General features: G+C 46.5%; 2 protein-coding genes across 5 annotated transcripts in view; one reads left to right on the top strand and one right to left on the bottom strand.

The window, feature by feature from the left end:
* The window catches only part of VARS2 (valyl-tRNA synthetase 2, mitochondrial), a 33,707-nt gene extending 31,639 nt beyond the window's left edge, over positions 1–2,068 (bottom strand). Inside the window, exon 1 of the mRNA XM_077324601.1 lies at positions 1,928–2,068. The gene's annotated coding sequence lies outside the window, so the exon portion shown is untranslated. The remainder of the gene's footprint in view (positions 1–1,927) is intronic.
* Positions 2,007–23,101, top strand: GTF2H4 (general transcription factor IIH subunit 4). 4 transcript variants are annotated; one of them, XM_077324604.1, is made up of 14 exons: positions 2,007–2,160; positions 8,465–8,601; positions 10,663–10,767; positions 12,471–12,602; positions 13,392–13,488; positions 13,874–13,962; positions 15,528–15,639; positions 15,725–15,793; positions 17,156–17,239; positions 17,420–17,552; positions 18,891–19,021; positions 19,234–19,281; positions 20,318–20,396; positions 21,389–23,101. In XM_077324604.1, exons 2-14 carry the CDS (start codon positions 8,483–8,485, stop codon positions 21,559–21,561), a joined length of 1,371 nt encoding a protein of 456 aa, XP_077180719.1. In that variant the 5' UTR covers positions 2,007–2,160; positions 8,465–8,482; the 3' UTR covers positions 21,562–23,101. The 4 variants fall into 4 exon arrangements, with proteins under 4 accessions (XP_077180719.1, XP_077180718.1, XP_077180720.1 ...); XM_077324603.1 differs by having other exon boundaries at positions 2,028–2,160; positions 8,414–8,601; XM_077324606.1 differs by lacking the exon at positions 2,007–2,160 and adding an exon at positions 9,803–9,950.
* Positions 23,102–24,355: the final 1,254 nt, after the last annotated feature.

Here is a 24,355-nt window from a genome sequence, read left to right as displayed (position 1 = left end):
TGAGCATACCCAGAGTACTTTTTCAATAGTAGGAAGTATCAGTTTTTATGCCTCCACAATCTCATGCCAGATTCTTACCTCGGATTCTGAATCAAGAGGGCTGCCCATATTCAATGAGCTGCAGGCTCCACACAAAAAAGTGTCTTCGCCATCCTTAGATTCCTTTATACTAAAGGGGGGATTTATCCAGAAGCCCTTAAACTATACTCTGCAAAGTATTAACACAGCTCATGTATGGGGCCCAGTTGGGCCCATACAGGAGCTGTGTGGTTCTTGAGAGTTCAGTCAAGATTCCTGAGTGGGGTTAATCCCAAAATTTCTTGCAGTTTCCTCCCATTTCCCTTGGAATACCAAAATCATATTAAAAATTAAAATGTGTGCCTTGGGTCTTGACCCAGAACAACGAATAAAACTTGGATTTAAACCAGCCAAGGCCATTGTACAGCAATGTCTTCTTGACAGATGATTTCTGGATGAAACAGCAGCTCTTTCCAAATTTTACAATACTTTGAAAAGCTGGTTAGGAAATACTCCCGCTCCATACTTATCAAATATTTCAAGGCCAAAATGCTGTTGGGCGTTTTCTAGAGCAGGGGTAGTCAACCTGTGGTCCTCCAGATGTCCATGGACTATAATTCCCATGAGCCCCTGACTGCAAACGCTGGCAGGGGCTCATGGGAATTGTAGTCTATGGGCATCTGGAGGACCACAGGTTGACTACCCCTGTTCTAGAGCACATTTTAATGCTTTTCCTTCAGCTCTTTTGGAGGCCTGGTTCCTCAGACGACTGTTGAAGACACGTTTATGTCCCTGTAGTACTAACCAAATTGAGACAATCTCACCCGTACTTGTATCTTGATCATTTTATAGCTGTATCAGGGGCAGCCGAATTCACCCTCTGCTATCACATTTTACTGAACATTAATCTCTACCCTCATAACAGTGAACGTTTGAAAGCTTTCTGTTAAGGGATAAAGTTCCAATTACCACTCGTAGGGTAGCAAAATTTCATTATATCCCCAACAAAGTAAGACGAGCAAGGTATCTGAGGTATACTAAAGTATAGACAAATATTTTTATGTTGATTATTGGAGTCAACAAGTTGAACTCCTCTTTCTGCCGTTATTACTTTTATGTGGTAGTCAAACTGCGGCCCTCCAGATGTCCATGGACTACAATTCCCATGAGCCCCTGCCAGCGAATGCTTGCAGGGGCTCATGGGAATTGTAGTCCATGGACATCTGGAGGGGCCGCAGTTTGACTACCCCTGCCCTATAGTTTCTTCAATGGTAAATAATATACTACCAATTTCTATCTGTTTTTCATATTCACATGCAACAATCTCCCATTCATTTGTGAAGTTTTAACCTTACCGATTTTTTAATTGTTCAATCGCTTCACGGCTCTTATAGTCCTTGTATCCACATCATTTACGAGTCAAATGACTGAATAAATGGGCGGGGGGGGGGAGAGGAAGAGGACTGCTGCCTTTTCCTCCAGCAAAAAGACACCCTGTGTTTTTCTCCGCAGGCAGAAATTCAGCAGGGGAGAAGTCTTTCCCCAGCCTTGCGGATGCAACAGGAAGAGCTTCCTGGGGCGAATTTTGAACCTGTCAACAGGACCAGGGGCCACCTAAGGATGCCAACTGGAGGGGAGAAATACCTTGAGACTTCGGGGACGGAGCCGGAAGAGGGCGGGAGGGACCTCAATGGAGTACAAAGCGCTGGAGTACAAAGCGCTCTCCAAATCCACCATTTTCTCCCTGGGGTGGGGAAACTGATCTCTGTAATAGGCTGGATTCCAGGGGATCCCCAGGTCCCGCCTGGGGACTGGCACCCCTCGTGCCACCCTGGACCACCTTTCCACCCCCAGGGGTCTGACTCTCATTGCAACCCAAATCCTGCAGCAATCTCGGCTCCTGGATTACCTTCAAGGGCAAAAAGGCACACAGAGCGGGAAGCGCCATCCTCCGCCGACCGCTGCAAGGCTGGGGGGGGGCTGGGAGAGCCGTTCACGTGCAGCATGAAGCCCGACCCACGATGTCGGCTTTCCGCGTGAGGTGCATGACGGGAGTGTGCGGGACATGGAGGGGAGAAGTCGGAAGGCTTGGCTCTTCCGAGAGCGGCCATGAGGAGCTGAAGGCCGGGGGATGCAAGCCAGGTGAGCGGGAAGGGACTCCCCGGGCTGGCTAGAGTCGCTGAGGTGCAATTGCAGGCAGGGACAAAGTGCAATGGCCTTGGGCAGCCTGGGGAAAGGGGAGCTGCTGAATTTAATGGGGGGGCTTTGGGATTGAGGCAGGCAGCCCCTTTCTGCTTGCCCTGCCCAGGCGTTGCTTGGAGAGAAAGCTTCCTGCAGACGGTAGAAAATGTACAACACGGCTTTGCGCCTTTACCAGTGCAATATTGTGCATTTAATATTGCAATGTTGTGATCTATAATTGTGCATTTAATGTTAATATTGTGCATTTCTAATATTCTAATGTTGTGCATTTAATATTGCAATGTTGCTTTAGGATGCTTTGGGCTGATCCTGCATTGAGCAGGGGGTTGGACTAGATGGCCTGTATGGCCCCTTCCAACTCTATGGTTCTATGATCCTATGATCTTTTTTTTAAATAATTTATTGTGCGTTAGAAGGGTCAGTACAGATTAGGAGCAAAACATAAATAGAAATGCAGACATGACAGGGAGAAGTGATACAAAAATCGATAGACTTTTCCCCCTAAACCCAGTCAAAGTGGAAGGAAGAAACGTAGGTCTGTAGCGCTAAGTTAGTTTAAAGACCTGCTGCAATGTTAATAATTTTTACAAATGTTCACAAAATCCAGGAAATGCTTTTTAAATGTAATTCAGGACATGGTCAAAGCCAGAATGGGCATTAAACAAAGAGTACTGCAAAAACAAAACAAAAAAACCGTGGATGCATTATAGACAATACTTTAGAAATGAAAAGGTGGAAATCCTGCAACTTTATTAATCTTTATCAGGCCAAAAAAGCCTCCGGAACAGGCCAGAGTGGGCATTGAACAAACTGGAGTACCCACAAAAAAACAGTGGGGTACATTATGGACACCAGAGAAGAGTATTTTAGAAATAAGGAAGTGTAACTCTCAGCCTCTTATTAATCCTGAGTCAAAATGCCTCGAACACCCTGGAACAAACAAAAGTATTCTGGATACCAGAGAAGAATATTTTAGAAATGAGGAAGTGTAAGATCCCAGTCTGAGGAAGAGTGCTTGCACTCGAAAGCTCACGCCTTGAATAAATCTTTGTTGGTCTTAAAGGTACTACTGGACTCTGATTTTATTGTCTCACCCTCTTGTTAATCCTGGGTCAAAATACCTCGAACACCCTGGAGCAAACAAAAGTACTGCAAAAAACAGTGGGATGAATGACAGGCACTCTAGAACAATATTTTAGAAATAAAGAAGTGTAACTGTTACATCTTTATTCACCTGTTGCAGGCCAAAATGCCTCTGGAACACCCTGGAACAGGCATGAAACAAACGAGAACTGCTAAAAAACAGTGGGATGCATTACAAATACTGGAGGATATTTTAGAAATGAAAAAGTGAAACTCCCCCACTTTTATTAACCCTTTCCAGGCTAAAATGCCACTGGAGTGGGCTTTAAACACATAGGAGTGCCACAAAAAGTGGGATGTGTTAAAGGCACTACAGAACAATATTTTGGAACTTTAAATGCAGGCATAGAGTATGCTTATTTGCGGCACATCTCTCCAGGATGCTCGCTTACATGTCCAGCAAGTTTTGTTAGACGTTCCAGAGAGAGGCGCTGTGAATTTTAAGCTTCTAGTTCTGTCCACTCCTGAACCCGTGAGCAACAACTACCCAGCACCTCTCCAGAAACCTGTGCTCAGCTTGGAATGTAGCCACTTAACTGTGAAATACTTATTCCCCTTTCCCCCCCATTCTGGAGGCATTTTGTCCTGGAAAGGGTTCATCAGTGGACAGTGTTTCTGTATTCATCTTTATAGTTGAAATTCTACAAAACAACGTTAAATTTCAGGTTTTCTATCTTGCTATATCCTTTTTAAGGTCCACCCACACCTTATGGTGATTATTTTTAAAAAGGGCCAAATTAGTATTTCTAATTGTAATCCCTAAACACTTTACCTGCCTAACTATTAACTTTTAAATCAGGTATTGTACCCATTTCCTCCAATTTATTATTAAGCAACCTAATACTCTCTTCTGGGTCTTCCAAAATTATCAACAGGTCATTGGCATATGTTTTAACCTGCAAAATCTAACTCTTCTCTAACTTGGAGACAAGGAGTTGTACAATCCTAGTAAAAGTATCTTCATGATCAGTTTCTTCTAAATTTGTTGTTGTTATGTGCGAAGTCGTGTCCGACCCATCGCGACCCCATGGACAATGATCCTCCAGGCCTTCCTGTCCTCTACCATTCCCCGGAGTCCATTTAAGTTTGCACCTACTGCTTCAGTGACTCCATCCAGCCACCTCATTCTCTGTCGTCCCCTTCTTCTTTTGCCCTCGATCGCTCCCAGCATTAGGCTCTTCTCCAGGGAGTCCTTCCTTCTCATGAGGTGGCCAAAGTATTTGAGTTTCATCTTCAGGATCTGGCCTTCTAAAGAGCAGTCAGGGCTGATCTCCTCTAGGACTGACCGGTTTGTTCGTCTTGCAGTCCAAGGGACTCGCAAGAGTCTTCTCCAGCACCAGAGTTCAAAAGCCTCAATTCTTTGACGCTCGGCCTTCCTTATGGTCCAACTCTCGCAGCCATACATTGCAACTGGGAATACCATAGCCTTGACTAAACGCACTTTTGTTGGCAGGGTGATGTCTCTGCTTTTTAGGATGCTGTCTAGATTTGCCATAGCTTTCCTCCCCAGGAGCAAGCGTCTTTTAATTTCTTTGCTGCAGTCCCCATCTGCAGTGATCTTGGAGCCCAGGAAAATAAAATCTGTCACTATCTCCATTTCTTCCCCATCTATTTGCCAGGAATTGAGAGGGCCGGATGCCATGATCTTTGTTTTCTTGATGTTGAGTTTCAAGCCAACTTTTGCACTCTCCTCCTTCACCCGCATCAACAGGCTCTTTAGTTCCTCTTCACTTTCTGCCATTAGAGTGGTATCATCTGCATATCTGAGGTTGTTGATATTTCTCCCTGCAATCTTGATCCCAATTTGTGACTCCTCTAATCCCGCATTTCTCATGATGTGCTCTGCATACAAGTTAAATAGGCAAGGTGACAGTATACAGCCTTGCCGAACTCCTTTCTCAATTTTGAACCAGTCAGTGATTCCATGTTCAGTTCTCACTGTTGCTTCTTGACCTGCATATAAATTTCTCAAGAGACCAATAAGATGCTCTGGTATTCCCATCTCTTTAAGAACTTGCCACAATTTGTTGTGCTCCACACAATCAAAGGCTTTAGCATAGTCAATGAAGCAGAAGTAGACGTTCTTCTGGTACTCCCTAGCTTTCTCCATGATCCAGCGTATGTTGGCAATTTGATCTCTAGTTCCTCTGCCTCTTCGAAATCCTGCCTGTACTTCTGGAAGTTCTCGGTCCACATATTGCTGGAGCCTAGCTTGTAGGATTTTGAGCATAACTTTGCTAGCATGAGAAATTAGTGCAATGGTGCGGTAGTTTGAACATTCTTTGGCATTGCCCTTCTTTGGGATTGGAATGTAAACTGACCTTTTCCAATCCTGTGGCCATTGTTGAGTTTTCCAAATTTGCTGGCATATTGATTGTAGCACTTTTACTGCATCGTCCTTTAAGATTTTGAATAGTTCAACTGGAATGCTGTCACCACCACTAGCTTTATTGTTGCTCAGACTTCCTAAGGCCCATTTGACTTCACATTCCAGGATGTCTGGCTCCAGGTCAGTAACTACCCCACTGTGGTCATCAGGGATGTTAAGCTCGCTCTTGTATAGTTGTTCTGTATAATTTTGCCACCTTTGTTTAATCTCTTCTGCTTCTGTGAGGTCCCTACCATTTTGGTCTCTTATCATACCCAACTTTGCATGAAATGTTCTCTTCATATCTCCAATTTTCTTGAAAAGATCTCTGGTCCTCCCCATTCTATTGTTTTCTTCTATTTGTTTGCACTGTTCATTTAAGAAGGCATTCTTATCTCTTCTAGCTTTTCTCTGGAATTCTGCATTCAGTTGGGTGTATCTTTCTCTTTCTCCCTTGCCTTTCACTTCCCTTCTCTCCTTAGCTATTTGTAAAGCTTCCTCAGACAGCCATTTTGATTTCTTGCATTTCTTTTTCTTTGGGATGGTTTTAGTTGCTACCTCTTGTACAATGTTGCGAACCTCCGTCCATAGTTCTTCAGGCACTCTGTCTATCAGATCTAATTCCTTAAATCTATTTGTCACCTCTACTGTGTATTCGTCGGGGATATGATTTAGTTCATACCTGAGAGGCCTAGTGCTTTTCCCTACTTTCTTCAATTTAAGCCTAAATTTTGCAACAAGAAGCTCATGATCTGAACCACAATCAGCTCCTGGTCTTGTTTTTATTGACTGGATAGAACTTTTCCATCTTTGGCTGCAGAGCACATAGTCAATCTGATTTCTGTGTTGACCGTCTGGTGATGTCCATGTGTAGAGTCGTCTCTTGGGTTGTTGGAAAAGAGTGTTTGCTATGACCATTGTATTCTCTTGACAAAATTCTACCAGCCTGTGTCCTGCTTCATTTTGTACTCCAAGGCCAAACCTGCCTGTTATCCCGGTTATCTTTTGGCTTCCTACTTTAGCATTCCAATCCCCCATGATGATAAGCACATCATTTTTTGGCGTTGCTTCTAGAAGGTGTTGTAGGGCTTCATAGAACTGATCAACTTCATCCTCTTCAGCAGCAGTGGTTGGGGCATAGACCTGGATCACTGTGATGTTGAATGGTTTGCCTTGGATTCGAACTGAGATCATTCTGTCATTTTGGGGATTGTATCCCAAGACTGCTTTTCCTACTCTCTTATTGATTATGAAGGCTACTCCATTTCTTCTGCGAGATTCTTGTCCACAGTAGTATACCTGATGGTCATCTGAATTGAATTCACCCATTCCTGTCCATTTTAGTTCACTGATTCCTAAAATGTCGATGTTCAGTCTTGTCATTTCTTGTTTGACCACGTCCAGCTTACCTTGATTCATGGATCTGACGTTCCAGGTTCCTATGGAATAAAAATCTTTACAGCATCGGACTGTCTTTTCGCCACCAATTACTTCCACAACTGAGCGTCCTTTCGGCTTTGGCCCAGTCGCTTCATTCATTCTGGCGCTACTCGTACTAGCCGTCTGCTCATCCCCAGTAGCATATTGGACACCTTCCGACCTGAGGGGCTCATCTTCCGGCGTCATATCGTTATGCCTATTGGAACTGTCCATAGAGTTTTCATGGCAAAGATACTGGAGTGGTTTGCCATTTCCTTCTCCAGTGGATCACCTTTTGTCATAGCTCTCAGCTATGACCTGTCCGTCTTGGGTGGCCCTGCACGGTATAGCTCATAGCTTCACTGAACTACGCAAGCCCCCTTGCCACAACAAGGCAGCGATCCTTGAAGGGGGTTTGTTTAATTACCAACAGGTAATTGTAGCAGAAGTAGCAGAACAAAATTTGAGTCCAATGACCTCTTTAAGACCAACAAAGATTTATTCAAGGCGTGAGCTTCCGTGGCTGACTCCCCCACGAGAAAACCCTTGAAGGGAATGCTGGAGCAACCCCCCTGTAAAACCCCCCTGAGCTGCAAGGGAAGGTGGTATATAAGTGCAATGAACTACATTAAAAAATAAATTATTATTGACTTCAGAAATGTTCTAGCATTAAAAGCTTTGCTCACATCATGCATACTGCTTCCTTTGCTGCGTCTGCCCCTCTAGAGAGCCAGTTTGGTGTAGTGCAGGGGTAGTCAAACTGCGGCCCTCCAGATGTCCATGGACTACAATTCCCAGGAGCCCCCTGCCAGCGAATGCTGGCAGGGGGCTCCTGGGAATTGTAGTCCATGGACATCTGGAGGGCCGCAGTTTGACTACCCCTGGTGTAGTGGTTAGGAGTGGCGGCTTCTAATCTGCTCCTCCACATTCAGCCAGCTGGGCGACCTTGACCCTGATAGTGCTGTTCTGACCGAGCAGTTGTACCGGGGCTCTCTCAGCCCCACCTGCTTTACAGAGTGTCTGTTGTGGGGAGAGGAAGGGAAGGCGACTGTGAGCCGCCTTGAGACTTCTTCAGGTAGTGAAAAACGGGATATTAAAATCAAGTCTTCTTCTTCTACCTAGCATTACTGTCTTTTTTCCAGTGCGTCTTGCTTTCCTATGATATGACCAATGAATGGTTTAGTCATTTTATCTCCTAGTACAAGCTTCGGTTGATCTAGAATCCACTTATTTGTCTTTTTGGCTGTCCATATTCTCTCCCAGCATCACAGCTGAAATTGTCCCTTAACTCTACCCATCTTCTTTGGCCTGTAGTCTGTTACGGACTCTGCGATGACGCTTCAGAGGGTGCAGCTGAAGTGCAAGAACCTTCATGCATTCCTGCGGGGACTCAGTCCGGGGATCTTAGACCGGCTGTACAACCATCCTGCCACCTGCCTAGCAGTCTTCCGGTGAGTGAGAAGCCCCATCTTCCTGGGTATAGAAATGTTGTTCCCCCACTGCAATAGGACAGAATGTGGTTGGGAAGCATAGCTGTGTACATGCCCACCTGGGACCCCCACCCCTTCCCCCCCCCCTCCAGGCCCATCATTAGTCATTGGGGGGTGGGTCAATATGACCATATATGGTCATAAAGGTAAAGGTCTCCCCTGTGCAAGCACCGGGACATGTCTGACCCTTGGGGTGATGCCCTCTAGCGTTTTCATGGCAGACTCAAGAAACCCCAGGGTTTATGACCCCCTGGTTGAGAAAGCCTGAGGTAGGAGATGCAAGTCACTTGCCTTGTTTGCGGGACTCTGGGAGTGCGAAGAGAGCGAAAATCCTTCAGCTGGGTCGATGCCTCCATCAGAACATCCTCTTTTCTCCCTGCTTCCTGACGCATGTTCTTGGCTTTGCTGGAGCTCCAGCTGCTGAAATGTTTTTTTCCATAGGGAAAGAATTTTTAAAAGCCCCTAAATCAGGGTCCTTTAAAAAGCAATGACCTTGGTGACCTTCAAACTTTATGCCCATAAAATAGAGGCTAGAACTGACAGTATTTGGAGATAAGCGGGGAAAGCAAGGAAAAATAGCAAAACTGGAGACAAGGTAGAGCAGACTCAAAACTTGTGGCCAGCATCCTCAGTAGCTGGAACTGGGAACCAAAACAGGCGTGTTGATGATTCAGCATTTTTCAACTTCACTTTTTTCTATGGAAGTGTTCTTAATTTATCTAACGCAGTGGTTCTCAACCTGGGGGCCTGGACTGCTTTGGAGGTCGAACAACCCTTTCACGGGGGTTGCGGCAAGGCGAGCAGCTTGGCCAGGAGGGTGCCACCACTGTTAGCCTGTCCTGGCCCAGACGCTGTGAGAATCTCAGTTCTCAGGGCTGTCTGTGTTGCCTCCCCAAAATCATGTGTCTTCTTGGCTTCTCCCCCACCCTTCTCTCCAGTGGGGACCCAAAGTGGCCCAAATCCTTTTACTCCCTCCAAATCAATTTTGTCTGAGGGAGGGAACCTGCGCACAAAAGCTGAATAAATCTTTGTTGGTCTTAAAGGTGCCCCTGGACTCAGTTTTTGTTCTTCCAAATCATTGGTTTTCGTTACTCGGTTCGTACCCCGCCCTTCTCTCCAAAGTGGCCGACATCGCTCCTCTTCTGTCTCATCCACACAACAGCCTTGTGGGGTAGATCGAGACAGAGCGTTCATCTGTCTGGAGCAGCAGAAAAGAGAGAGATCGGCATGGTGGGACAAGAACTGAACTGAGAAACCCCGGAAAAAAACCCAATTTATATACAATCGAACAACGGATCTTCATGCCATTGGTCAGTTTCGGTTTAATTTCTGTGAAAGAACACTTGCATAATTTTATGGTTAGGGGTCACCACAACATGAGGAACTGTATTAAAGGGTCGCGGTATTAGAAAGGTTGAGAACCACTGGTCCAGCATTTCTGCAGGGCCTGCAAAAGGGAGCTCTTCCACCAGGCATTTGGTTGAGACCAGGTGTAATCCACAACATCTGCAGGGCCCCTTCTCCCTCCCTCCCAGAAATCCTTCAGGGCATTCTGCTCCTGGACCTGTTAGCACTGTTACCATTGTTACAATTATCAGTTTATTTACTTATTTAGATTTTTAGACCGCCCTTCCCTACGGCTCTAGGCGGTTTACATAAAACATTTTGAAACATTTACATAGAAGACTCTCAAAATCAAGGTAATGTAATGGTTATCTATATGTTATGGATTGTTTCTCCCTGTGATCAGCAAAGAATCACAGCAAAGAAATTTCTCCCTGTGATCAGCAAGTGTGTGTGTGTGTGTGTATAAATAAATAAATAACTAGCATCTCTGGTGCAAGGAGCAGAATGCCACCCAAGTCTTTACAGAAAGGGAGTTTTGGGTGTGATCTAATTGAACCTTCATAGTGTCTTTCAGGCAGGAAGTATTGGGTAAAAATATTTAGCATCCTTTTGCATTAAATACCTGAAGAAATGTTCATGTTCATGTTTTTTTTTTTTTTTTTTTTTTTTTTTTAGCGAGCTGCCAGGATTGGCTAAGAATTATGTCATGCGAATGCTCTTCCTGGAGCAGCCCCTGCCTCAAGCGGCCGTCGCATCATGGGTAAAGAAGGAGTTTGTCAAGTAAGTTTTGTGCTTGAATTCCTGATACGCTCCATCCCCAAAGAGATGCACGACACTGCCTTCAAGCCACCCCTAGCTTCCATTAAAACGAAACTAGCAGGCTGAGCCAATTCCAAGTCCCCTAACTCTCCTTAACGATGGCTGGTGAAAGCCGGCCCAGCTCGGAATGATTCTGGAAATTCTCCAGGTTAGGCTTTGATGAATCTCACAGGGAAAGGGGTTCCGTGGTTGTGGTGTGTGTCCGTCCCTGTGTACCAACATAAGAGGTACTCTGGGTCAGGCTAGTGGTCCATCTACTCTAGCACCCTGTTTCACACAGTAGACAACCAGTTCATTCAGGCACTTGGTTGAGGCCAGGAAGGATCCCCCCCCAGGCCATAGTGAACTGCAGTGCTAGACTGTGGTTGGGCCTAATTTAATCTTCCAGCCGGGTTTATTTCGTCTTACATTATGCTTTCTGTTATTATTTCATCTACACCAGGGGTAGTCAAACTGCGGCCCTCCAGATGTCCATGGACAAAAAGCCTTTTTTATTTCCTGCTTGATTCCGGACATGCAATGAAAATAATCCAGAGGGAAATATTCGCTGGCAGGGGCTCCTGGGAATTGTAGTCCATGGACATCTGGAGGGCCGCAGTTTGACTACCCCTGACCTACACTGACTGATGCCCGGAACAGGGGAGATGGTTATAGTAGGTGGCCGCCATTCGCTATTTGTTATATGTTGTAAATTGTTTTAACTGTTTTATGGGGATTTTAAATTATATGGATTTTGCTATTTGTTAACAGCCACGAGCCAGTTAATGGGAAAGGCAGTATAAAAATCAAATTAATAATAATAATATAATAATAATAATAATTTTATTTACAAAATTATTATCCCAACTTTCTGTCCAATCAGGGACAACGAACAAGCATCGCTTAGTGGATATGTTCGTGAATATTTCCCTCTGGATCATTTTCATTGCACGTCCGGAATCAAGCGGGAAATAAAAAAGACTTCTTGGTTTATTTGTGATTTATCGTATACGTAGAAGATCAGCCTTTTTCAACATTTTTACCATTGAGAACCCCCAGAAACATTCTTCAGGCTTCGAAAAACCTCAGCTGTGGCACGATTGTGCAGAATATGGTTGGGAAGCAGAGTTGTGTACATGCCCACCCAGAGCCCCTCCAGGCCCGTCATTAGCCACCCACTTAGGAAACCTTTCCAGGCTCATCGAGAAACCTCAGGATTCCACCACACCCTGGTTGAGAAAGCCTGACGTGGGTATTGACCCTACTCGGACCATTAGAGGGTTTTAAGGTTAACAATGAAAAGCAAACCATTCTAATGCATAGCATATAATAACCAGAAATAAAACGCACATGTTTAAAAAGAGGAACCAGCAATTAAAACATAGGGCATGGAGCAGAGGTCAGGAAGGAAATGCCTGACAAAACAAAACAAAAAAAGTCCTCAGCTGCTGGACAGAGGGCAGTGATGAAAGGAGATAGATGGCCATCCCTGGCGAGGGAGTTCTGCCATGCTGGTGCTATGATCAAAGAGGAATTTGCTTGGTTTGCCCAATGCCCAACCTAAGAAGTCTTGGAGAGCCAACAGATAGGAACTAGAGGCCAAGAAAACTCTTAATCTGCTCCTCCTTCCATGTTTCTTTTGGATTCTCTGCTCTCTTATCTCACAGTCTTCTCTTGTTCTGCAGGGAGCAGGACGAAAGCTCGGATATCTTGCGGGGCCTGAGACTCTGGCACATGCAGGTGCTGCCCGGGGGACTCCAAGGGATCATCTTGAACCCCATCTTCAAGGAGAACTTGCGCATTGCTCTGCTAGGAGGGTAAGTGAGAACCCCGGAGCTACTTGTGGCCTGAGCCTCAAGGCAGAAGGTTGCGATTGGGAAGAGGAGGCAAGGAAAGGCATGACTTGGTTACAGTGCAGGAGGAACAATTCGCACAGGCCTGTGGAATAGAAATTCTCTGCCCCATTCTGTCAAATGCACTTTCCCCCCTCGACCCTCATCCCTTTCACGTTCTTTAACTGTGGATTACAGGTGACATTGGCGACAGCATGAGTATATTTGTGTCTTCTCCTTTTGGGGAAGCTTTTAAGCAGAAATGCTGATTCTGTGAATCCAGGCAGATTGTGAGTGGGTGCATAGGAAGGACTGTGTAAGTGCTTGGCTCCTGTGGGTCTTTCTTGCATGACAGGGAGATGCTGGTCACCACTTGGGGGCAAATTTACTCCAGGCCAGACTGGCCAGGGAGTCTGCTTTTTTTTTGGGGGGGGGGGATCATCTGAAGAAGAAGAAGTTCAGAAGAAGAAGAAGATAGTGGTTCTTATATGCCGCTTTTCCCTACCCAAAGGAGGCCCAAAGCGGCTTACATTCACCTTCCCAGCCCTGATATCACTGCCCGGTCAGAACAATTTTATCAGTGCCGTGGCAAGCCCAAGGTCACCCAGCTGGCTGCATGTGGGAGAGCGCAGGATTGAACCTGGCATGCCAGATTAGAAGGGTCACTGTGGGTGGACAAGTAGTTGTGAATTTCCTGCATTGTGTAGTGAGTTGGACTAGCTGACCCTTTTGATTCTAATAGACCATGTTTTGCTTTTCATTCTGTCTGCTTAGAGGGAAGGCCTGGTCTGATGACACCAGCCAGCTGGGCCCCGACAAACATGCCCGAGACGTCCCATCGCTCGACAAGTATGCTGAGGAGAGGTGGGAGGTGAGTTCCGTTTGCCCTTTGTCTTCTCCCTCACTAAGAGTCGGGTTGGGGGCCACTGAGGTTGGAGGTAAACCCTTCAGAACTGCTATGCATGATATAGTGCTTAAGCAAGATGGCCTCTAGACTGGAGAGCCAGGCTTGATTCCCTGCTCCTCCACAGGCAGCCAGTGGGGTGACCTTGGGCTAGTCACAATCCTGTTAGAGCTGTTCTCACAGAGCAGATCCCCTCAGAGCTCTCTCAGCCCCACCTCCCTCACAGGGTGTCTGATTGTGGGGAGAGGAAGGGAAGGTGACTGTACGCTGCTTTGAGACTCCTTCAGGCAGTGAAAAGTGGGGTATAAAAACCAACTCTTCTTTTTCTTCCTCCCCCCAATATTTCCCCTAGGTCATCCTGCACTTTATGGTGGGCTCTCCAAGTGCAGCGGTGAGCCAAGACTTAGCTCAGCTGCTCATAGAAGCTGGGTTGATGAAGAGGTAAGTGGCAGAGACAAGGCCAAGCTGAATGGAGAGACAGTGTCAAAAGATTTAGGGCTCTGAGACTCCAAACGAAGAGTAGACCAGGCAGTATTCCGGCCTCCTTTGACGTAACAGGGAAGAGCATTTGGTCACTTGGTCCTGGTGCCTACCCCTCCCACTCTCTCTCGGCTATACTGTTGAAAAGCCCCTGAAACATTCTTCAGGCTCTGAGTAACCCAGAAGTAGCAGGCCGAGCAGAATATGGTTGGGAAGCAGAGCTGTGGAGCCCCTCCTCCTCTCACCCCCTCCAGTTCTTTCATTGGCCACGGGGGTGGGGGGGGGGCAGGTCAACATGACCATATATGGTCCTATCACCTAGTAAATATTTAACAGATTTTAAAAATATATCAGAAAATTAACGTGCGCCCGTTCGAGAAACCCTTCCGGGGCCTTCCCGAAACCCTGATTGAGAAAGCCTACCTTTAGTGAAGAGCCTGTTGTGGCGCAGAGTGGTAAGGCGGCAGACATGCAGTCTGAAAGCTCTGCCCATGAGGCTGGGAGTTCGATCCCAGCAGCCGGCTCAAGGTCGACTCAGCCTTCCATCCTTCCGAGGTCGGTAAAATGAGTACCCAGCTTGCTGGGGGGTAAACGGTAATGACTGGGGAAGGCACTGGCAAACCACCCCATATTGAGTCTGCCATGAAAACGCTGGAGGGCGTCACCCCAAGGGTCAGACATGACTTAGTGCTTGCACAGGGGATACCTTTATCTTACCTTTAGTGAACAGCCACTTTCATCCAGCCCAGTGCTTAAGGAATACAATGTTTTGTCTTCTTACTGATGACAGTAAGTCAGAGAACGTCTTGAAACCCCCTCCCCTCCTTCTCTTGGTATCGTGCAGACCCACTATGGTCCTCTGAGAGGAGACCGGACACCTCTTTACATAGGATGTTGAATCTCTGTTCCTATCTCAGGTTTTTTCAACCAGGATTCTGTGAAAACCTAAGGTTTCCTCACAGCCCTGGAAGGGTTTCCACAATGGACGGGAGTCAATTAATTTTTGATATATGTTTTAAATGTGTTAAACGTTCATCGGGTGCTATGACCATATACAGTCATGTTGATCTGCGCCTCCCTCTTAAAATGGCCAATGATGGCCCTGGAGGGGGTGGGAAGGGGAGGGGCCTTGGGTGGGCGTGTCCCCAGCTCTGCTTCCCAACCACATACCACCTGATCGTGCCACCTCCAGGGGTTTTCTCGAAACCGGAAGAATGTTTCAGGGGTTTCATAATGCTAAAAAAGTTGAGGAAGGCTCTCCTAACTGAATGCTGGAATAGTAGCCACTCCATTCTTTCCTGCAGTGCAGAGAGAACTGCTTCCTATCTTGAAAACAGGACAGAAGAGGGTGCCGGGATACCCTCACTTACTTAAGGCTTCCTTTTGTGTTGAAAAAATGTACTTCTTCACATGGTGTGTGTGTGTGAGAGAGAGTGCTATCTATACAGAAGTAAGGTATACCCGTCTACACCCCCACCCCTGCCCCCCAATGTTTTAACACCATTTTGCCTATTTCTTCCCTTTAGCAGTGAGCCCGGAGAACCTCCTTGCATCACGTCTTCTGGCTTCCAGTTCCTGCTGCTGGATACCTCCTCTCAGCTCTGGTACTTCATGCTGCAGTATCTCCAGTCCGCTGAGGTGACTGCCCACAGCCTCAGCCCCAACCACTCTGCTTCTCCCCTGGCTGTGTTTCTAACCCCTTTCTTTGCATTGCTCCCTGCAGACCCGGGGCATGGATCTGGTGGAGATCCTTTCCTTCCTCTTTCAGCTCAGCTTCTCCACTCTTGGCAAGGTGAGGCAGGGCAGGGCAGGGTTTTCCGCCCCTCCTTCCCCCGCAGTTCTCCAATATTTTGCTTGACATGAGATGACAACAATGTACACAGTACACCTAGCTGCACCAAATGTTGATATATGGGTTATATTAGTTGATGGAATTTATTGATATGTATATGTCCTGCCTTTCTTCTGTGGAACTCAAAGCAGTGAGTTGGATCCAGCCATCCCACAACAGCCCCTTCCAACACTGGGAACATAGGTTCCCAAGGTCAGAAGACCAGCGTGGAGTAAGAGCCTCAGTGGGTAGTGGAGAGAGGAAAGAAGGCCAGATCTCTCCTGTCAGCATAGCTGACGGATTGCGGGCAATGGATATAACATTTTCAGGAGGTCCTCCCATCCAGGAACTAGACATACCCAGATCTGCTTAGCTGTAGCAAAGTTGGTTCTCCATGTCCTTCAGACCTTGGCTTAGATCTTATATAGGGGTCCAGTGCAGACTGCTCTACAGACACTGTGAAACTGTCCCTTGCTACAGGGAGCATTCCTCTTGCCCTAGGAACAATGAAGGGGGAAGGTGCTAGCAACTATACTGCATATTTGCAGCCTCTACCTCAAAAAAACATCCCCCTGAGCCCCAGATACTCTGGATTGATTCTCCATTATACCCTATGGTAGCCTTTCGCAACTTTTTTTGGTTGAAAAACCCCTGAAACATTCTTCAGGCTCTGAGAAACCCCAGAAGCGGCACCGTAGTGCAGAATATGGTTGGGAAACACAGCTGTGTACACGCCCACTCAAGGCCCCACCCCTTTCCACCCCCTCCAGGTCTGTCATTGGCCATTTTGGGAGAGGGGCGTTGACATGACCAAAGCCATCAAGAAACCCCGGGGTTTCCCAAAACCCTGGATGAGGAAGCCTGTTGATTATAATGGCCCCCATAAGGCAGGTTTTGTCTCTTTGTAAGAAAGACAACGAAACGAGGACAGGTGCCTTAGCTAAATGTGAAGTTTCAGACAGATGTTCAGCTACCCATCTGTTGATGCAACATGATCATTACTCAAAACATTTATAAAGAAAAACCAAGTACACACCATACACCAGATCAGGGGTAGTCAAACTGCGGCCCTCCAGATGTCCATGGACTCCAATTCCCAGGAGCCCCTGGGCTCCTGGGAATTGTAGTCCATGGACATCTGGAGGGCCACAGTTTGACTACCCCTGCACCAGATTGTATGTGCATTCCTGGTCACGTGTAAATTGGCCTGCTGTGCTTTCCGGCCAAGCCATCATTCGCACACTCAGCTGTCGGCCGCTGCACACTGATTCATTCCAGCAATATGCCTGCATGTGTGAACCAGAGCTGTTTTTCTTCTTCCAGGATTATTCTGTGGAAGGGATGAGTGACTCTCTGCTAAATTTCCTTCAGCATCTTCGGGAGTTTGGCCTGGTCTTTCAGAGGAAGGTAATGCCTGGAAAGACATAAGAGAGAGTTTTCGGGGAAGCCAGAGTTTGAAAAAAGATATCCAAACAGCCATAGGCTGGGAGAACTGACGATGTTGGCAGTAGCATTAATAAAGATATAGTTGTGAATTGGAATCATCGATGAATCTTGGAACTGCTGTCCTTTCTTCTCCGGTTCCAGAGGAAATCCCGACGTTACTACCCCACCCGCCTGGCCATCAACCTTTCCTCTGGCATCTCAGGCATGACAGTGGACACCCACAACCAGGGCTTCATTGTGGTGGAGACCAACTACAGGATTTATGCATACACAGGTCAGAGGTCAAAGTCCAGCATGTCCCTGTTGGGCGGGTCTGATTACTGCATTGAGACCGCATTGCCCCCCCTTCCGGTTAATGACTTTCTTTCCTCCTGAAATCCTGATTGGCTTGCTTAACTGCCTGCCTGATAATACCCCAGGTGCTGCAACACCTAAATAGAAGTGGACAGAGAGCCCTTGTTCTTTTTATTCATTTATTTAAAAGATATAGATGCTACAAGTACAACAGTATAGGCTAAACTACAAGTACAACGATATAGGCTAGATATCAGGGGGAAAAACTTCACAGTCAGGGTAGTTCAGCAGTGGAATAGGCTGCCTAAGGAGGTGGTGAGCTCCCCCTCACTGGCAGTCTTCAAGCAAAGGTTGGATACGCACTTTTCTTGGATGCTTTAGGATGCTTAGGGCTGATCCTGCGTTGAGCAGGGGGTTGGACTAGATGGCCTGTATGGCCCCTTCCAACTCTATGATTCTAGGATTCTATGGCCCCTTCCAACTCTATGATTCTAGGATTCTATGGCCTGTATGGCCCCTTCCAACTCTATGATTCTAGGATTCTATGGCCTGTATGGCCCCTTCCAACTCTATGATTCTAGGATTCTATGGCCTGTATGGCCCCTTCCAACTCTATGATTCTAGGATTCTACCTCTCCAGACCCTGCTCCAGGAGGTTCATAGTTAAAGCAGTACAACAAATGCAAGGCAGAACCATAAAATCAAGTCATGAACTGGATTTCCTGAGAACTAGTGAGAGAGCCCATTCTAGTTGGGTCTTTCCCAAATATAATGATCCGCAGGACTTTTTTACACCGGTAATAGGACTGCACTGGAATTAAAATCTATGTTTAATATGGACATTAAACTCTATGTCCAACTCTATGTTTCTATGATTCTAAATGGTTCTGAAGGATGCTCTGGCAATGGGTTAGGGAGGGACTGTGGTCTCTTTCTGCTGTGTACCATCTGTTGCCGTAAGGAGGTTCCCGCTCATTCAATAAAAAATTGAAACGCCTTTTTTTGCAGACTTTTTGTGAGTTGTGCATAATCGACCCAGGATACAGCTGACAAGCTGTTTCAACTCCGGGGCTCTGTTTTATATAGTTAAAGGAGAGGGTACCTTGGAACAAGTTAATAGTATACTGACACTACAACCTGTTGCACACATGCAAGCTCTGCCCCTGCCGTTGGCAATCTGGGCTGAGGGAGATCCCTTTCTGCTTTAAAAATGCCCTCTGTAGGGAGGCTCGAACCTGCAGACTGATTGTTTAAGAAATTAATAACGTGACCTTTTTTCCACTCACTGCTTCTCTTCCCTTCCCCGTCCTTCTTCCAGACTCTGAGTTGCAGATCGCCCTCATTGCCCTCTTCTCAGAGATGCTGTATCGTTTCCCCAATCTGGTGGTGGCTCAAGTCACCCGGGAGAGCGTGCAGCAGGCCATCGCCAACGGCATCACGGCGGATCAGGTCAGAATAGCCGAGAGGCAGTGGAAAGAGAGCAAGCCGCTCCTGAACGGGTCGAAGGTTTGCAGGCTTGTTGGGAAGGCTGCTTCCTTTCCTTAGTTGCTGCATTCCAGGTGGATACTTCCCAGCATAATAGGGGGATCGAGGATTGATGGGGGTCAAACTGTGTGAAGGCCAGCTTTGGATTAATTCCCTGGGTTCTCTCTTTCTGACAGATCATTCACTTCCTGCGCACCAGGGCCCACTCTGTGATGCTCAAACAGGTGAGGAAGAGAAGGAAGGCTGGAAGCCAGCATCCCTGAGTTGCTTTGTAAGGATGTCCTGTGGATCAGTGGTCCCCAACCCCCGGTCCGGCGACTGGTACCGGTCTATGGATAAGTCGGTACCGGGCCGTGGCTCCTCCTCGTCCTCCTCCCCAGCTGCTACCTCAGGGGCTGACCTGCCACTCTGCCACCAGGTCACCTCTTCTTCACCCCCCCTTTCCCTCCGATATTTCCCATTTGGGAGAAAACCCACAGGCTTGCATACACCCCTCCCAAAATCAGGGCTTTAAAAAAACTCACCTGCACCCTAATGTTCTCAGCTCTGAGGTGCTACCCCAAATCAGAACAGCTGAAAGTCTGTGCTTCTATCCATTTCTAATTTCATTGTTCTCTCATTTTGTAATTCAGTTTTGTTGCATTGTAAAAAGGTAAAGGTGTCCCCTGTGCAAGCACTGGGTCATGTCTGACCCTTGGGGTGAAGCCCTCTAGTGTTTTCATGGCAGACTCAATACGGGGTGGTTTGCCAGTGCCTTCCCCAGTCATTACCGTTTACCCCCCAGCAGCAAGCTGGGTCCTCATTTTACCGACCTCGGAAGGATGGAAGGCTGAGTCGACCTTGAGCCGGCTGCTGGGATCGAACTCCCAACCTCATGGGCAGAGCTTTCAGACAACATGTCGCTGCCTTACCACTCTGCGCCACAAGAGGCTCATTGTATTATACATGTATTATACTGGCCCTTATTGCTTTGATTTCCACTTGATTGAGGATCAAGTGAGGACGGCCGGCTATATAAAGTAGCGGTCCCCAACCTTCTTCTGGTCGGGGGCCGCCTCCGGGGGTGGGGGAGAGCTGGTGGCTTGTCCAGCCTCTGTTTAAAAATCTCCAAAGATAGAGAGCCCACCACCTCCGGAGGAAGCCTGCTCCACTGAGAAACCTCACTAACTTTCAGGAAAAGCTAATCTTTTTTTTCCTGCACCCTGGCCAATGGCCTCTTTGTCACGTGGCCGTGACTTCTCCTCTTTGGCCTCCCAACAGACCCCAGTGCTGCCCCCCACCATCACAGATCAAATCCGGCTGTGGGAACTGGAACGGGACCGGCTGCGCTTCTCTGAGGGTGAGTGTGCAGGGAGGGGAGATCCTGTGAGGAAGGAAGCGGCGAAGGCGATGAGGAAAGTGATTAACATTGTCTCTCTCGAGCACATGTTTGTGCTGTGACCATTGCCCCACACCCATGCACGCTCGCCCCTCTCCAGGACAGAACAAAATTTAGAGTCCAGGTCCACCTTTCAGGCAGCAAAGTTTTATTCAAGGGTATGAGCTTCCATGTGCACACAAGTGTTTCCTAAATGCAGCTGTAATCTGTTGTGTGCTCTCTCACATCTCTCTCTGTGTCTGTTCACCTTGCACTTGCTCTTCCCTTCCTCCCCAGTGACTCCCTTCTCTTCTACTCCTCCCCCCTCCCCAGCAGCCCAGCTTTGTCTGCTCTTTTCTGATTCTCTGCTTCCTTTGCCTTTTGTTTATTTTTAGATTTATAACCAGCCCTTCCCCAGGGGGGGTCTAGGGCGGTTTACAGCCATGTTTAAAATTCATAATCATTGAATATTAATCTCAGTTTTAAAATTCTAAAACTCAATTTTTAAAAATTCCATACAAATCCAATTGGACAGAAATCGATGGCCACCTCTCTTCTTTGCATGGGACAATGAAATAGTTACTAAACTGGGGGAGGGGGGAGATATGGTTTTAGGGAGCTGTCTGTTTTCTCTCCCCCTCCCCTTGAATTTGTTCCAACAAACCATTTGACCCATAATCCTCTTCTCCTTGTAATGCCTGGCCTGTATTCTTTTTTCTCATCTTAATTATTTTTTTCATCTCTGCCTTCTTTTATTTTACCACATTTATTTTGCCTCATTTAGCCCTGGTCTGTTCTTCTGTTTACATCACATTTCCTCCTCCTTGGTCCTCTTCCCACCACGTTTGGCCTTGCTTTTTCCCTTCTCATGCCCACTTCTGTGCCCATCTCTATTTACCCCTCCAGCAGCTTCATGCATCTTCCCTTTCTTGGGATGCTCTTTATCCTTACACTGTAGCTCTGCTCCCTCTTAGGTGTCCTCTACAACCAGTTCCTGTCCCAAGTGGATTTTGAGCTGCTGCGCGATCATGCCAGGGAACTTGGGGTGCTTGTCTTTGAGAACCCATCCAGACGGCTCATGGTGGTGACTCCTGCCGGCCACTCGGACGTCAAGCGTTTCTGGAAGCGGCAGAAACACAGTTCCTGAGGATGAAGCTCAGACGTTATCTATTCACTCCCTTGGTACTACATGGTGGTAGAGTGGATGTCCTTGGCCGCATCCCTCCCTCATAACTTTGGGTGGATACTCTAAAGGCGGGTAGCCACAAGTTTGCTAACTGAGAAGAAGGCATAATGGGAATTGCCTGGTGACTCTTGCTCAGGAATGAAGAGGAGAAGAACTCCAGGAGAAGGGGAAACCTTGGGAGTTACAAAATAGCTAAAACTTTATCACCTATCAGCAATTCTTCCTGGCAGGAGAGTACTGAAGTTCGGCTAGTTTTGTTATGGAACCGGTTTGGCCTAAAATGATGAAGTTGCTCGTAAGCACTGTGTCCCACTTTTTAGAGGACCAACATATCTGTGTGTGTGTGTGTGTGTGTGTGTGTGTGTGTTTGAGAGAGAGAGAGTGCTGATAGGCAGGTGACCATAAAACATCAGCAGGAGAGTGAAATGCCAGTGCTGTCTGGATGTTTAGGAGATTGTATGCTGGGGAAGTATATGGAAGATGCATTGTTGCTTTAAAACAGTTAACAAGGTCTCTGTAGGCCACATTCCCCATGGTTCCACTGAGAACCTTCCTTTTAGTAAGCAAGGGTAAGATTCAAGGGCTCTTCTGCCCACATCGACCTTACTTGGGTTCTGCCTTGTTTTCTTGCGTGAGAGTGCATGCAAGGGAGAGTGCCTATAACTTCACACATAAGTTTGGAAAGTCAGCAAGCCCACTGGTCCTAGGACGTGAGGGAGAAAAGTACACGGGAGCTGAGACACCCGTCTTCGTTGGTTGGAGTTAAGTATAGGCAAGGCAAGGTTTCATTTGGCTGCTCTGTCAGCTGGTTGGTCTCAATTTACATGCTGCTGGGATCTGAGCTGATCGGTCCATGTGAAGATCAAAGAAAAGGATGTTGAGCTGGAGAGGAGCTGTCCAAAACCTCAGGCAGAGAAAAACCTTTGCGTTGGTGATACCAAGCAGGAGCTGCTCCTGGATCAGTACACGAGCAAAGAATTGAGTCACAGAGAAAATTTGACATCCAGCTTTTTTTTTTCTTTTAACAAAATTTGAGTCCGATAGCACCTTTAAGACCAACAAAGATTTATTTAAGGCGTGAGCTTTCATGTGCAGGGCAGGAGCACTTCAAGACACCCCTTGCATTTACTTGAAAGCTCACGCCTTGAATAAATCTTTGCTGGTCTTAACAGTGCCATCGGATTCAAATTTTGCTGTGCTACTTCAAAACAACACAGCTACCCACTTGAATCTCTCTCTTTTTCTAAGTAAGTTTTCAGGAGAGTAGAATTTGGATCTCACCATTTTATATGCATTCTAAAATAACTTGATGGAATGTCTTCCAGTCTTCCCTTATCGATTGCGGTTCTATAATGTACGACAGTACAACATAAAATACCTCACCTACTGGGACAGAACACAATTTGAGGATAGTTGCCCTTTAAGTCCAATAGACTTTGATTCTGGGCCTACGTAGTGTTCACAAAAGCATATAATCGGAATAAAACACTATTGATCTTAATGGTGTCCCTGGACTCAGATTTTTGTTATGTTGCTTCAGACTAACATGGCTACCCACCTGATTCTACCATCCATTGAGCATTCTTTCCACAATATAATGGAGAAAATTAAATAACATAAGAAAAGATGGGGAGAATTGTGCTGGGATGTAAGCCAAGCTTACAAATAGTGTACTGCATTGCACTTGTATTAACCATTCAGAATTACCTCAGTCAGTCAATCAGTAACCTTTTATTGGCATAAAATATGTATAAAACATATAAAAATAGGATTTGAGTCCGATAGCATATAAAAATAAACATATAAAAATAGGATTTAAAATTTCAACAAAATAATAAAATAGGCCGTCGGGTTACATAACCAAACAGATCTTAAAATGATTAAATAAACTATAAAAGATAAAATACAAGATAGGCAGCATATTATAAAAGCATCTTAGTTAAAACTCTGGCAACTAAAATGGTTACCTCTGGGTCTTTGTCAGAGAGCAGAAATTGCCAGGTCACAGATTTACTTACAGAAGGCTTGTTTCCCAGCAAAGCAACAAAACTGTCATCCCGACACTGCTCATATAAGGGGCAATCTAACAAAATGTGTGAGACAGAGTCAGGGCAGCCAGAACCACACGGACAGAGTCTCCCATGGTATGGGATACGGTGGAATCTTCCCTCTAAGACCTTTGAGGGGAAAGCATTCATTCGTGCCAGGAGGATTACCATAGTAACAATGACATATTGTCTGCAGGAATAATGTTGAAACCAGAGATTTCTTTGCTGGTGTTTGTGGGTATTTCCGTCATTGGTCCGAATCTGGGGTCCCTTTCCCATCCTCTGTGCCCCTAGTTTATAACCAAGGCTGCATGTCACCCATGTAACTCAGTCCTCCATTGTACCCAGGGACCAGCCTTGCTGCTAGATAGGCCAGTGGTCCCCAACCGGGGACCACTCAACGCTTGACAATTTTACTGAGGCCTGGTGGGGGGGGGGTGTAGTTGACTCCTCTACTCTCAACCACTGCCCTAATGCTCTCTGATTGCTATGGTAATGTTTATACATCCCTTCAAAATAAGATACGGACATGCCACAACAATGAACATAATCAACATTTTATTTTCATGGAAATTTTAACTCATGACAATGACGAATCAATGGGAACCCTGAGCTTGTTTCTCTGCAACGAGATGGTCCCATCTGGGAGTGATGGGAGACAATGACACCCAAAGCGTGTTCTAAAGGGCCGGGGGGGGGGAGGCGTC

The sequence above is a fragment of the Paroedura picta genome, chromosome 3 (genome assembly GCF_049243985.1).
Source record: "Paroedura picta isolate Pp20150507F chromosome 3, Ppicta_v3.0, whole genome shotgun sequence".
In the NCBI taxonomy this organism is placed as follows: Eukaryota; Metazoa; Chordata; class Lepidosauria; order Squamata; family Gekkonidae; genus Paroedura; species Paroedura picta.
The sequence above is the reverse complement of the archived record's forward strand: the minus strand, read 5'-3'. Positions and strand labels throughout refer to the sequence as shown.

Bases quoted from the DNA above. Each gene is read 5' to 3' on its own strand.
- GTF2H4 (XM_077324604.1), top strand. From the start codon at position 8,483: ATGACGCTTCAGAGGGTGCAGCTGAAGTGCAAGAACCTTCATGCATTC. The intron at 19,282-20,317 runs GTGAGGAAGAGA...GCCTCCCAACAG, and splicing joins ACTCTGTGATGCTCAAACAG to ACCCCAGTGCTGCCCCCCAC. The intron at 20,397-21,388 runs GTGAGTGTGCAG...GCTCCCTCTTAG, and splicing joins CCGGCTGCGCTTCTCTGAGG to GTGTCCTCTACAACCAGTTC.